General features: G+C 44.5%; 1 protein-coding gene across 11 annotated transcripts in view; it reads right to left on the reverse strand.

Annotated features, from left to right (window-relative positions):
* The window catches only part of LOC134340291 (RNA-binding motif, single-stranded-interacting protein 2-like), a 260,578-nt gene that overhangs the window by 33,739 nt on the left and 213,374 nt on the right, over positions 1-13,465 (reverse strand). For all 11 annotated transcript variants that reach the window (XM_063037346.1, XM_063037347.1, XM_063037345.1 and 8 more), the window contains 5 exons: positions 11,322-11,479; positions 6,581-6,660; positions 6,304-6,413; positions 3,231-3,277; positions 2,024-2,117 (listed from right to left, as the gene is read on the reverse strand). In XM_063037346.1, coding sequence (XP_062893416.1) covers positions 2,024-2,117; positions 3,231-3,277; positions 6,304-6,413; positions 6,581-6,660; positions 11,322-11,479 — 489 coding nt within the window. The remainder of the gene's footprint in view (positions 1-2,023; positions 2,118-3,230; positions 3,278-6,303; positions 6,414-6,580; positions 6,661-11,321; positions 11,480-13,465) is intronic.

A 13,465-nucleotide genomic window follows, 5' to 3' on the forward strand; every position in this document is an offset into this window, starting at 1 on the left:
TATCGTCCCAACCGCTCAACAGACGACGCCATTGCCACCACCCTCCACCTGGCCCTCACCCACCTGGACAAAAAAGACACATACATTTCAATGCTGTTCATAGACTTTAGTTCAGCATTCAACACAATCATTCCTCAGCACCTGATTGGAAAGATGAAACTGCTGGGGTGAACACCTCCCTCTGCAACTAGATCCTGGACTTCCTGACTGGGAGACCTCAGTCAGTCCGGATCGGGAGCAGCATCTCCAACACCATCACACTGAGCACGGGGGCCCCCCAGGGCTGTGTGCTCAGTCCACTGCTGTTCACTCTGCTGACCCACGACTGTGTTGCAATACACAACTCGAATCACATCATCAAGTTTGCCAATGACACGACTGTGGTGGGTCTCATCAGCAAGAACAATGAGTCAGCATAGAGAGAGGAGGTGCAGCGGCTAACGGACTGGTGCAGAGCCAACAACCTGTCTCTGAGTGTGAACAAAACAAGAGATGGTTGTTGACTTCAGGAGAGCACGGAGTGACCACTCTCCGCTGAACATCGACAGCTCCTCTGTTGAGATCGTTAAGGGCACCAAATTTCTAGGTGTGCACCTGGCAGAGAATCTCACCTGGTCCCTCAACACCAGCTCTATAGCCAAGATAGCCCAGCAGCATCTCTACTTTCTGCGAAGGCTGAGAAAAGTCCATCTCCCACCCTCATCCTCACCACATTCTACAGAGGATGTATCGAGAGCATCCTGAGGAGCTGCATCACTGCCTGGTTCGGGAATTGCACCGTCTCGGATCGCAAGACCCTGCAGCGGATAGTGAGGTCAGCTGAGAAGATCATCAAGGTCTCTCTTCCCGCTATTACAGACATTTACACCACACGCTGCACCCACAAAGCTAACAGTATTGTGAAGGACCCCACGCAAATTCTTCTCCCTTCTGCCATCTGGCAAAAGGTACCGAAGCATTTGGGCTCTCACGACCAGACTGTGCAACAGTTTCTTCCCCCAAGCCATCAGACTCCTTAATACCCAGGGTCTAGACTGACATCTACATCATTTATTATTATATTGTAATTTGTCCTCTACTGTGCCTATTGTCTTGTTTATTAATTATTGTACTGCCCTGCACTGTTTTGTGCATTTTATGTAGTCCTGTGCAGGTCTGTAGTCTAGTGCAGTTTTTATGTTGTTTTTACGTAGTCTAGTGTAGCCTTGTGCTGTCTCACATAGTCTAGTGTAGTTTTGTGTTGTTTCATGTAGCACCAGGGTCCTGCAGGAATGTTGTTTTGTTTTTACTGTGTACTGTACCAGCAGCTTATGGTCGAAATGACAATAAACTTGACTTAAATGTCCCTAATGTACCTGCCTCTACCACCACCCCCAGAACTGCATTCCAGGCACCTACCACTCTCTGTGTAAAAAATCGAACTCTAGCATCTCCCTCCACTCACCTTCCTCCACTCACCTTAAATGGATGCCTCTGGTACTGGCCATTGCCGCCCAGGGAAAAAGGTTCTAGTTGACCATACTATGCTTCTTTCTATGCATATCTATCAAACTGCCTCCCATCCTCCTTTGCTCTGAAGAAAAAACACCTAGACATTCTCTAATCTCGGCAGTATCCTGGTAAATCTTCTCTATACCCTCTCTAAAGCTTCGACATCCTTCCTATAATGAAGTGACTGGAAATGAATGTATTACTCCATGTGTGGTCTAACTAGAACAGCAACATTACCTCATGGTTCTTGAACTCAGAACTCTGACTAATGAAGGCCAGGATACCATAAGCCTTCTTAAGCACCCTGTCAACTTGCGCAACAACTTTGAAGGATCTTGACTGAGAGCCACGCAGTCTTTGTTCCTGATCTCCAATGGTTACAAAACTAATAAATGATATTGCTTATTGATTTTTTTAAGTTCTTTTCTTCAGAGCTCCTTGCATAATTATCCTGGATTTGCATGTAAAAGGACCCTAGAGGTTGCATGGCAACGTTTCCTGCCTTTTCACAAGGTTAACTCCAAGCACTCACCTGAAATGAGGAAACAGGTGAGGTGATGTAGGGTGTAATAGATGTCTGTGCGATCATCCTGTTAGGCGCAATACTGTATGGACTGGAATAAAATCTAGAGCAAAACAGAAGACAGACAGGCTTGAGGCATTGGTAATCACTTAATTGCTAAGCTACTCCCTATCCAGTCCTTTGATCTAGTTTCTCTCCATTGCCACTCCATGACAACCAACTCCTGGCCTGCTTTTACTGGCTGACCCCTCATTAAGTCATTCAATGATAGGCTACAAAGAAATATAAATGCAATGAAGATGAGTTAAATTTAATAATGACCACTTTTGGGCCATTTTGTGTCACTTATTTTCTGAATCAGAATCACATTTATTACCTCTGATTTACATAACATGAAATCTGTGACTCTGCAGCAGCAGTACAATGCAAAGACGTAAAGTGACTATAAATTACAAAATTAAATAAGTAGTTTTAAAAAATGGAATAGAGAGATAGGGTTCATGGGTTCATGGACCGTTCAGAATTTTGATGGTGCAGGGGAAGAAGCTGTTCCTAATCACTGAGTGTGGGTCTTGCCAGGGTGCTTTATGTCAGGGCTGGCTCTTGCAACCCCGACACTATTCCCCTGTCTTAGCCACGTTATGATGTTACTCCTTGTGCAATGCTCAACATGCTTTTAAAACGCACAACACTGAATTGGAAACCAGAAAGGTAATTAAACCACTCACCCACACTTTAGGTTCTCCCCACCCTCTGCACTAACATCACTCACCAAACAATCCCTCAGGTAGCTCCATCCCCCAGATCGGTAACCCACTAATCCCTTGCCCGAGAGCTGAGCAGGATGGAAATTCAGCACTCCACAAGGGGCAGATGTCACAAAAATTCACTCCTCCCCCTACTTGAGGACCAACCTAGAACACTCCTTTTGGAAGCAATCTCTAGCCAAGGCAGAAGAAGGGAGAACACCTCAGAGAAATTCTGTATTTATTTAGGACCCCACAAGTCTGGCTGTGATGAGAGGGTGTTCCTTGGAGGCCCCTCTGGGGCGGGTGGGTGAAGGAGTAGGAGTGCAGGATCTTATTCACCCTCTGTAATTGGGGAATGGGGTTATTCACCCTCTGTAATTGGGGAATGGGGTCAAAGTGACTGAAGAGGTGGGAAATCTCTGAAGCTCAAGTGCGAGAGTTATTACAGAAGAGACAAATCTACTTACTCATTTTGCAAAGCAGTGGTTGGGTCATAGGTCAGTGTCATTGTACCCTGAAAGAATAAATCAGTAATAATTATCTTAATAACAGGGCACATAGCAGGTAGCAATTCCTCTTATTCCAAAGTCAAAATCGAGTTTATTATTGTACATGTGTGCATAGGTGCAGTGAAAAACTTACTTGAAGCAGCATCACAGGCACAGAGCATCAGATAAGCAGCATCCACAACAATTAAACATTGTGTACAAGTTGTACACAATATTTGCAAGAAAGAACATAATTACAACAAAGAAAGTCAATTTTTTGTGCAAAGAGATCAAAGTTGTCATAGGGTTGCAATTAGGAATGTGCCCGTTGGTTTGAGAATCGAATAGCTATTCCTAAACCTGGTGATGTGGGACTTCAGGCTTCTGTACCTCCAACCTTAAAATATTAAATCTTCTTATATAATGTATTGCAAGGTAGTCCAATGTCACAATAGCATGACTGCAGTGGATAACTATGGAGCTCTTCAGAACTTGTACCAACTCCTTCACAACAAACTAACAAGCATCATAACATATGTACAATGACATCCCAGATATGACTTACCTACATGTCTAATGCTAAATACAACTACACTTAGAACAGGACAGAGACACATGAGCAAAAATAAACTAACTGCTGGAGGAACTCAATGGGTCAGGCAGCATTGGTGGAGGGAAATGGACAATCAATGTTTCTGGACCAAAAGAGTGCAAAGAAGATTTTTGAGAATGTTGCCAAGACTTGATGGTCTGAGTTACAAGAAAAGGTTGGGTGGGCTAGGACTGTGTTCCTAGGAGTGTAGGAGACTGAGGGGTGATCTTACAGAGGTGTATAAAATCATGAGGGCTTAGATAGGGTGAATACACACAGTCTTTTTCCCAGAGAAAGGGAATCGAAAACAAGAGGGCACTGATTCAAAGTAAGAGGGGAAAGGTTTAAAAGGGATCTGAGGGGTAGTTTTTCACACCAGAGGACGGTGTGTATTCGGTACAACATGAGATGGCCCCATCACCCACAGGTTCTGAAAGAGCCGCTCGCATCTGGAACTTGGTCAGGGGGACAACAATAACAACCTGCATTTCTTTAGTGGCTTTTATATGTAGTCAGCCTTCACTTGTTTAGTATTTATGCATCTAGAGTTCTCATGGGGTGTACGGGGTGTCAAGGGAAGGGTAGCCCCACTGGTAAGGGGGTCTGTCATGTCCAATCTGGGACAGCTCACTCACCTTTGGTCCCCACCAGACACTCACTTCTAACCTGTGGCTCCAAGTAGCTGTTTGCATGTGACACCGGCCACAGCCCAGTGCACCACTTTGACAAGCGGGCTAAACCAGGTGAGGGAAGCCAGTGGCCTCATACCCTGGTGAGAAAGGGACGTGCCTGTTTAACATGTGAAGTCAGCTCTGGTGGATTGGGTGAATGCGGTCAACAATCAGGAAGGTGATACTGCAACACTCCGTGGAGAGGGAAGGGCATGACAAGGCACAGAAGACGTCATGGTTATCCACTGCAACCAAGGAAGACCCCAGTTTGTGACGCTTGCTCGTACCACTGGACCCGGACTTCCGAGGTCAAGAGAGTGGAACCACCCGAGTGCAACAGCATTTCCACTTTAAAAACTCTCCCACACAGGTTTCACTGTCATCGGATATGACGGACAACCATCGGAGTTCTCATGAAAATGGCAAGAAAGCTAGTCAGCCAAAGTCTCCTCAGGCTTCAGTTTTGACTCACAAAAGCTCTGATGAACCTGATGAAATGCCATTCAAGTATCCAGGACACAGTAAATACATTACACTGATTGTCAGGCAGTTAGAATGAAGGGACTACTTTAAGTGGTAATCTAACCCAGGTTAACCTATATAGCTTGAATAAAATTGTTTTTTTCAGTAAGATAAGCTCAACTAGTGAATTTTATTTCAAGTGTTATGCAAAACAAATATAAAGAGACATATTTAGAGTATTGATGTTGATACATGAGGGACTTGCAGCTGTCGGTTGATGAGCAGCAAGATCCACTTTGAAGATTTAGGATATAATATGATATTGAGTGCAGTCATTCATTTGATTTATTTTTACCATATTTTACAATATTATAGAAATACAGCAATAATAATAGTTCTAAAATGCAGAATCACAGTGCAATGCATTGTTATTTTAAAGGGTAAGGAGATGACATATAGTCAGCCTATTTATTTGAAGGTTTATGAATAGAATACCAGTGTGTGATTTACAGTAATAGTTCTATGAGCAATTCTCATGCATGCAATGACTTCCATTCCCCATGGGTGCCAAATGGCCGAGAGTTTTCTGTAGTAAATCATCCAGGGTGTTTCTTTGGAGCATTATCAGACAGAATTGAACTCCGAGCCATAGAAGGGGACTCTGAGACAAATAACGAAAAGCTCAAAAAGCCAAGCTTTGAAGAGTTTCCTAAAAAGGTGAGAAGGGGCAGCACCACAGCTTGGCGGCCCAGGACACTGAAAGTACAGCTGCTAACAGTGGCGCAATTCAATTCAGGGAGGATAAAACAGCTAGAATTGGAGGAAGGTACTGATCTCAGAGAATTGGAAGAAATAACAGAAACGGGAACGGGTGAGACTGGGAAAAAATTTGGAGAGAAGGATGGGAATTGTGGAATCAGAGGGGCTTCTTAACAGGCAGTTGGTGCGTTTCAGTAGACATGAGGTGGTGGGCAAATAGTGGGGTGGGGAAGGATATGAGGTTGGAAAAGGGCAGCAGTTAAAGAATAAACTGAACTCTATGAAGTGGGGGGAGTAAGAGAGCCTGCATAAATAATATAGGTCAGCAATAAATAATATAGGTCAGGATATGAGGTTGGAAAAGGGCAGCAGTTAAAGAATAAACTGAACTCTATGAAGTGGGGGGAGTAAGAGAGCCTGCATAAATAATATAGGTCAGCCTGTTCTAGGGTCAAGAGGGGGTGGCGAGGGAACTTCTGTTGCTGCAGACTTGCCTCGCACTACCCTTGCAGTGGCTGAAGGAACCCGGGAGGGTGGGTGGGGAACAGATGCAAGCAACACTCCTTACCGGCTCTCCGTCTCTGGGCCAGGCTCTGCCATTCTGCAGGTACTTGTTCTGATTCTGTCGTTTCTTCTGTCCACCATCTGCAAACTTGCACAGCAGAGGTTCTGAAGGAGCTGCAAGGACAAAGAGTGTTGGCAAACATGCTGGAGGACAAGAGGCACTTGTGCAAACAGGCCTCCCCAACCCCTCATCCCACACTGCCCCATGATCTTAAATATGAGCCTACTATCTCCGCTCCACCCTAACCCCAATGGGTGAAATGTATTTGAAATTGACTCACCTGGAACTCCTGGCTGCATCTTAATGAATTTCCCGTTGAAATGAGCAATGATTGCTTCACACTTCTCTGTTGATTCCATCCTACACAAAATAAAAATTCAATAGCATAAGGTTGACTAGGATACCCTTTAACAATATTTTTTAAACAGGGAGTAAATTCAGAAATCAGAGCTGCAAAGGGACTTGTGAGTCCTCGTGCAGGATTCTCTAAAGTAAGGAAACCAAATGCAATGTTAGAGTTCATTTCTAGAGGACTAGAACATAAAAGCAAGTACCACACTTGGAGTATTCTGAGCAGTTTTGGGGCCCTTATCTAAGAAAAGATGTGCTGGCATTGGAGAGGGTCCAGAGAAGGTTCACCAGAATGATCCCAGAAATGAAAGGGTTAATGTATGAGGAGCGGTTGATGGCTCTGGGCCTGTACTCACTGGACTGGACTTTAGAAGAAGAAGGCGGGGGGGGGGTGGGGACGGACTCATTGAAATGTATCGAACATTGAAAGGCTTAAGAGTGGACATGGAGAGGATGTCTTCCTATAGTGGGAGAGTCCAGGACCAGACGGCAGTCTTAAAATACAAGGACATCCTTTTAGAATAGAGATGAGGTGGAATTTATTTCACCACAATCTATGGAATTTATTGCCACACGATTTTAACATAACATCCCAACTCCTGTACTCAATACATTGATTTGCGCAAGCCAATATGCCAAAAGCATTCTTTACGACTTTATCTACCTGCGACGGCACTTTCAAGGAATTTTGGATCTGTATTCCCAGATTCCTTTGTTCTTCCACATTCCTCAGTGCCCTACCCTGGTCTGTCCTACTGAAGTGCAACACCTCACACTTCTCTGCATTAAATCCCATCTGCCATTTTTCAGCCCAATTTTCCAGCTGGTCCAGATCCCAATGCAGGCTTTGATAATCTTCCTCACTGTCCCCTACACCCCAAGTCTTGCTGTCACCCACAAATTTGCTGATCCGGTTTATCACGTTCACAAACAGATCATTTATTTTTTAATTTATTGAGATACAGCATGGAATAGGCCCTTCTGGCCCTGCAAGCCGCACCGCCCAGCAATCCTTTAATTTATTCCTAGCCTAATCATGGAACAATTTACAATTACCAATTAACCTACCAACTGGTACGTTATGGCACTCCACTGGTCACAGACCTCCAGTCAGAGAGTCAACCATCTACTACCACTCTGACTTCTCTCAAAACCAATGTCTAATCCAATTTGCTACCTCATCTTGAATATCGAGTGGCTGAACCTTCTTGACCAGCCTTCCTTGCGGGACTTTGTCAAAGGCCTTGCTAAAATCCATATAGACAACATCCATTGCCTTGCCTTCATCAACTTTCCTAGTAACTTCCTTGAAAAACTCTAAGATTGGTTAGACACGACCTACCATGCACAAAGCCACGTTGACTATCCTGAATCAGTCCCTGTCTATCCAAATTAGAATCCCTTAGAATACCTTCCAAAAACTTTCCCACTACTGATGTCAGGCTCACTGGCCCATAATTTCCTAGCTTATTCTTAGAGCCTTTCTTAAACAACAGAAAAACATTGGCTATTCACCAATTCTCTGGTGCCTCACCTGTGCCTAATGATGTTTTAAATATCTCTGCTAGGGCTCCTGCAATTTCTGCACTTGCCTCCCACAGGGTCCGAGGGAACAACTTGTCAGGCCCTGGGGATTTATCCACCCCTAATTTGCCTCATGACAGCAAACACCTCCTCCTCTGTAATCTGTACTGGGTCCACATCCTTGCTGCTGCATTTTCTCACATCTACAAATTCTGTGCCCATTGTCTGAGTATATACACACGCAGAAAATACATTTCAAAGCTCCCCCATCTCTTTTGGCTCCACACATAGATTACCACTCTGATCTTCCAAAAGACCAATTTTTCCACTTTCTATCCTTTTGCTGTTAATATATCTGTGGAAGCCCTTGGGATTCTCCTTCACCTTGTCTGCTAGAGCAACCTCATGCCTTCTTTTAGCCCTCATGATTTCCTTAAGCGTTCTCTTGCATTTCTTATACTCAACTTCCTCATTTGTCCACGCCCACAATTAACCAACATGTACGTCTTTTTTATTTGAACGTGGGAGAAATCGGAGCACCTGGAGGAGACTCACGCGGTGAAGGGGAGAACGTACAAGCTTCTTACAGACAGTGGTGGGAGTTGAACCCCGATCGTTGGCACTATTATACCATGCTATCCTCCTGGCATAATACCAGAAGAGATGAAAAAAATCAGTATTTATCCCTCCTCCTAAGAAACCTGGAGCAACAGAATGTAAATTACACAGGACCATAAATTTAATAAGTCATATCACCAAGATAATTCTAAGAATTTTGATAACAAGAGCTAAAAGTAAGATTTTAAAAACGCAAAGCAACACACATAAAAGTTGCTGGTGAACGCAGCAGGCCAGGCAGCATCTCTAGGAAGAGGTGCAGTCGACGTTTCAGGCTGAGACCCTTCGTCAGGACTAACTGAAGGAAGAGTGAGTAAGGGATTTGAAAGTTGGAGGACTCCAACTTTCAAATCCCTTACTCACTCTTCCTTCAGTTAGTCCTGACGAAGGGTCTCGGCCTGAAACTTTTATGTGTGTTGCTAAAAGTAAGATACAAGCCGAAATAGGTAAAGTACAATGTGGTTTTGTGAATGACAAAAGTACAAGAAACGTAATATTGATGTTAAGGATACTATCAGAACGAGCTATTCAAGTGCAAAAAGATTAGTTTGTTTGTTTTATCGACTACACAAAAGCATTTGATAAAGTGAAGCACAATAAGTTATTTGAAATATTACAGAAAACACTAGATCTAGATTCGAAAGACCTCCGCCTAATCAGAAATCTGTACTGGGAACAAACTGCCACTGTAAGAATAAATGGAAAAGTGAGTCAGTTTACGAAAATCAAGAGAGGCGTTAGACAAGGGTGTGTTCTCTCCCCGGATTTATTTAATGTGTACAGTGAAACAATATTATAAAAAATAAGAGACATCTTGGGAATCAAAGTTGGTGGTGAAAACATCAATAATTTCAGATATGCAGATGACACTGTGTTAATTGCAAGCATGGAGGAAGAACTACAAAACTTAATTGATATAGTTGTTGAAGAAAGTGCAAAAATGGGTCTATCTATCAATTGCAAAAAGACAGATATCCAAAAAGAAGGAGAATCCTATCTGCAGGCTGAGAATAAACGGGGAAGACATAAAACAAGTACAGAACTTTTGCTACTTAGGAAGCTGGGTGACATCAGATGGCGGGTGCGACATGGACATCAAAAGAAGAATAGGGATGGCAAAAGACACCTTTATGAGAATGAAGAGTATACTGACCAATACTAAACTAGGCATGACAACCCGCCTCAGGGTACTGAAATGTTACGTTTATCCAGTTATGTTATATGGCTCAGAATGTTGGACAATATCTAGTAACATGAGGAAACAAATTGAAGCAGCAGAGATGTGATTTATGAGGAGGATGCAAAGAATATCATGGACAAGATGAATATCTAATGAGGATATCATGAACAGAGCAAACACAAAATGAGAAATAATGTATGAGATCATGAAAAGGCAACGTAACTTCATTGGACATGTGATTAGGAAAGAGGAGTTAGAATGCACAGTAATTATGGGAAAGATTGAAGGGAAGAAAGCAAGAGGAAGACAAAGACAAATGATGATGCAGACAGCAGCCAGAGAACTGGAAATGAATACCAATGAATTGATCCATTTGACCCGAAACAGGAATGTGTGGGCCATGGCAGTCAAAACTCAAACTGGGCATGGAACCTGATGATGATGATCCTCCTGGCACACCACTTCATACTGGCTGCCGTGCAGCCCTTGAAGAACGTGGGAGTCATTGGAGGGAAGCACAAATTGGCTGAGATGGTCACTGCTCCAAAAGAAACTGGTAGATGTGGTGGTTGACTGCAGGGTATCTGTCACAACTCAGCCACGACCCCGTGAAGACTCTGTGCAGAGTATGGCCGAACTCATGAAGGTCGGGTACCAAGTGCCAATTACAGAGAAACTTGCACTAAGAGGTAGGCAGGATTATCACTGCGTTGAAATACCAGGTATTGTTTATTAATATATTAATTAGACAGGTATATGGATAGAAAAGATTGAGAGGGATATGGGCCAAATATGGGGAAATGGGGCCAGCTCAGGTAAACAGTTGGTCAGCATTGATGAGTTGGGCTGGAGGGCTTTTTACCGTGCTGTCAACTCTATGACTCCATGTGAAGACTGGACTGAGCTACAGAGGGAGATACAAGTTAAGTTTATTGTCATATATGGTGAGGTTTATCACTGCACTTGGAAGTCTGATGGAATACATGATCAAAAGCACAGTTTGATGGAGTGTCGTAAAGCACGTAGACTGGGGTGGCGGGGGGGGGGAGGTAGTGAGGGGATTCCAGAGCCTCAGGCTTTGGAAGCTCAAGGCATGTCCTGTGGTGGTGGAGAGATTTCCAGCAGTAGGGAGCATCACCGGATTTAATCTCTGCAGATGTTTGGAAACCTGGAGGAGCTTGCAGAGATGCTGTGGGGGTTGGAATGGGGAACTGAAAATGGAAACTTTGATGAACTGTGAACAAATTTGGGAGATGAGCAGCAGAATCTTAGCCAGCGATCTACAGGGCCCACCAGGGACCATATTTGGCTTCTCGCTGTGCGTTAACACGACCCAAAGCATTCTCACCTTGCGAAACCAACCCCTCGGCTGGCACCATTGGCATCCCGCAGTATCCTGGTGGAAATGACTTGTCCAAAGGGCTTGAGCATATTCTGCAGCTCCTGCTCATCCATGGATGGCGGCAGGTTGGAGATGTACAGGTTTGTCGGGTCCTGCTCTTGTTGCTGCAGTATAAACACAAAAGTCTATTTGCAACACTGTTCTGTGCTTGCCACAAAATGTCAGCCATCTCACATGGCCCCTCAGTCTTAACACCCTCCCCAACCAGCTAACTACCAATCACCCCCTCCCCCTCCTCTCCTACACACATGGTCTATAACCGGAATCAAATACCTCATCCGATTGGCTAATTGCCATCCAACAGTCTTGATGGCTGGTGAGGCCTGTGTCTCTCACCACACCAACCCTGTCTTCTTGAGGTACCACATCACCACCACAAATAACCTTGCTTTATCATTTTTCAAATGCATTGATGGGTCCATATTTTCTGTTCAACCTTTGTGACTCAAGAGTTGGTCCCAAACTTCGGAATAAGGTCAAGAGAAACAAAATCCTAACCCGGCAAGCTTGCTGAGTCCTGCAGCTCAAAGCTGGGAGGAGGATCAAGTGAACCTCTGTTTTCAAATACCCTGAAGTTCAGAACGTAAGGAACACGAGCAAGGTTGATCACTCGAACCCACCCTTCCATCTAATAAGATGTGATTGGTCTGAACGCTTATAACCGGAGGCTGCAGCTCCGTCCGCCAGTGGTTGTGGACAGTCCCCTTTGAGAGAGGAAGTGCCTCACTTTCACTGGTAATCCCTCTCTGCCATGCCAACCTCCCCCATGCTCAATGACTCTCCAGACAACAGGTATCCACAGGTCTTGTTCCAGCTCGATCCTGGGTAAACATTGTGTGTACCTTTCCCAGACTGACCTCCTGAGTTTAGAACAGTGCCAGTAACAGAAATTGACCTATTCCCTATGGCCAGGTCCATCATTGGCCACTGCATTTACTAACCAAGAGGAGAGGCATAACTTCACATTGATGTCACACTTTACAATGCCAGACACACTTAAAACAGGTCCCACTCTTCCTCCTTGACCTGGAATCATCAGAGCCCTCCATAAAGGTGTTTGAAACCACATTTAATTTAATGTTTGGAAATTAGTTGGGCGAAATCAGCCAGAGGTCTCTCAGACTCTGTCTTTGAAGAGCATTCAAATTATACAACAAATGGTGCGAGTTTTGAAACACATATTGTTGACTCGACCTTTGCTCGTGTGGTCTTGGACACAATCTGAACATCTCAGTGTTCATGGATGTTCAGTCCCTATATACTTCCATCCCCCATCAGGAAGGTCTCAAAGCTCTCCGCTTCTTTTTGGATTCCAGACCTAATCAGTTCCCCTCTACCATCACTCTGCTCCGTCTAGCGGAATTAGTCCTTACTCTTAATAATTTCTCCTTTGGCTCCTCCCACTTCCTCCAAACTAAAGGTGTAGCTATGGGCACCCGTATGGGTCCCAGCTATGCCTGCTTTTTTGTTGGCTTTGTGGAACAATCCATGTTCCAAGCCTATACTGGTATCTGTCCCCCACTTTTCCTTCGCTACATCGACTGCATTGGCGCTGCTTCCTGCACGCGTGCTGAGCTCGTTGACTTTATTAACTTTGCCTCCAACTTTCACCCTGCCCTCAAGTTTACCTGGTCAATTTCCAACACCTCCCTCCCCTTTCTGGATCTTTCTGTCTCTATCTCTGGAGACAGCTTATCTACTGATGTCTACTATAAGCCTACGGTCTCTCACAGCTACCTGGACTATTCCTCTTCTCATCCTGTCTCTTGCAAAAATGCCATCCCCTTCTCGCAATTCCTCCGTCTCCACTGCATCTGCTCTCAGGATGAGGTTTTTCATTCCAGGACGAAGGAGATGTCCTCCTTTTTTAAAGAAAGGGGCTTCCCTTCCTCCACCATCAACTCTGCTCTCAAACGCATCTCCCCCATTTCATGCACATCTGCTCTCACTCCATCCTCCTGCCACCCCACTAGGAATAGGGCTCCCTTTGTCCTCATCTACCACCCCACCAGCCTCCAGGTCCAACATATAATTCTCCGTAACTTCCGCCACCTCCAACGGGATCCCACCACTAAGCTCATCTTTCCCTC

This window comes from Mobula hypostoma, chromosome X1 (assembly GCF_963921235.1).
Source record: "Mobula hypostoma chromosome X1, sMobHyp1.1, whole genome shotgun sequence".
In the NCBI taxonomy this organism is placed as follows: domain Eukaryota; kingdom Metazoa; phylum Chordata; class Chondrichthyes; order Myliobatiformes; family Myliobatidae; genus Mobula; species Mobula hypostoma.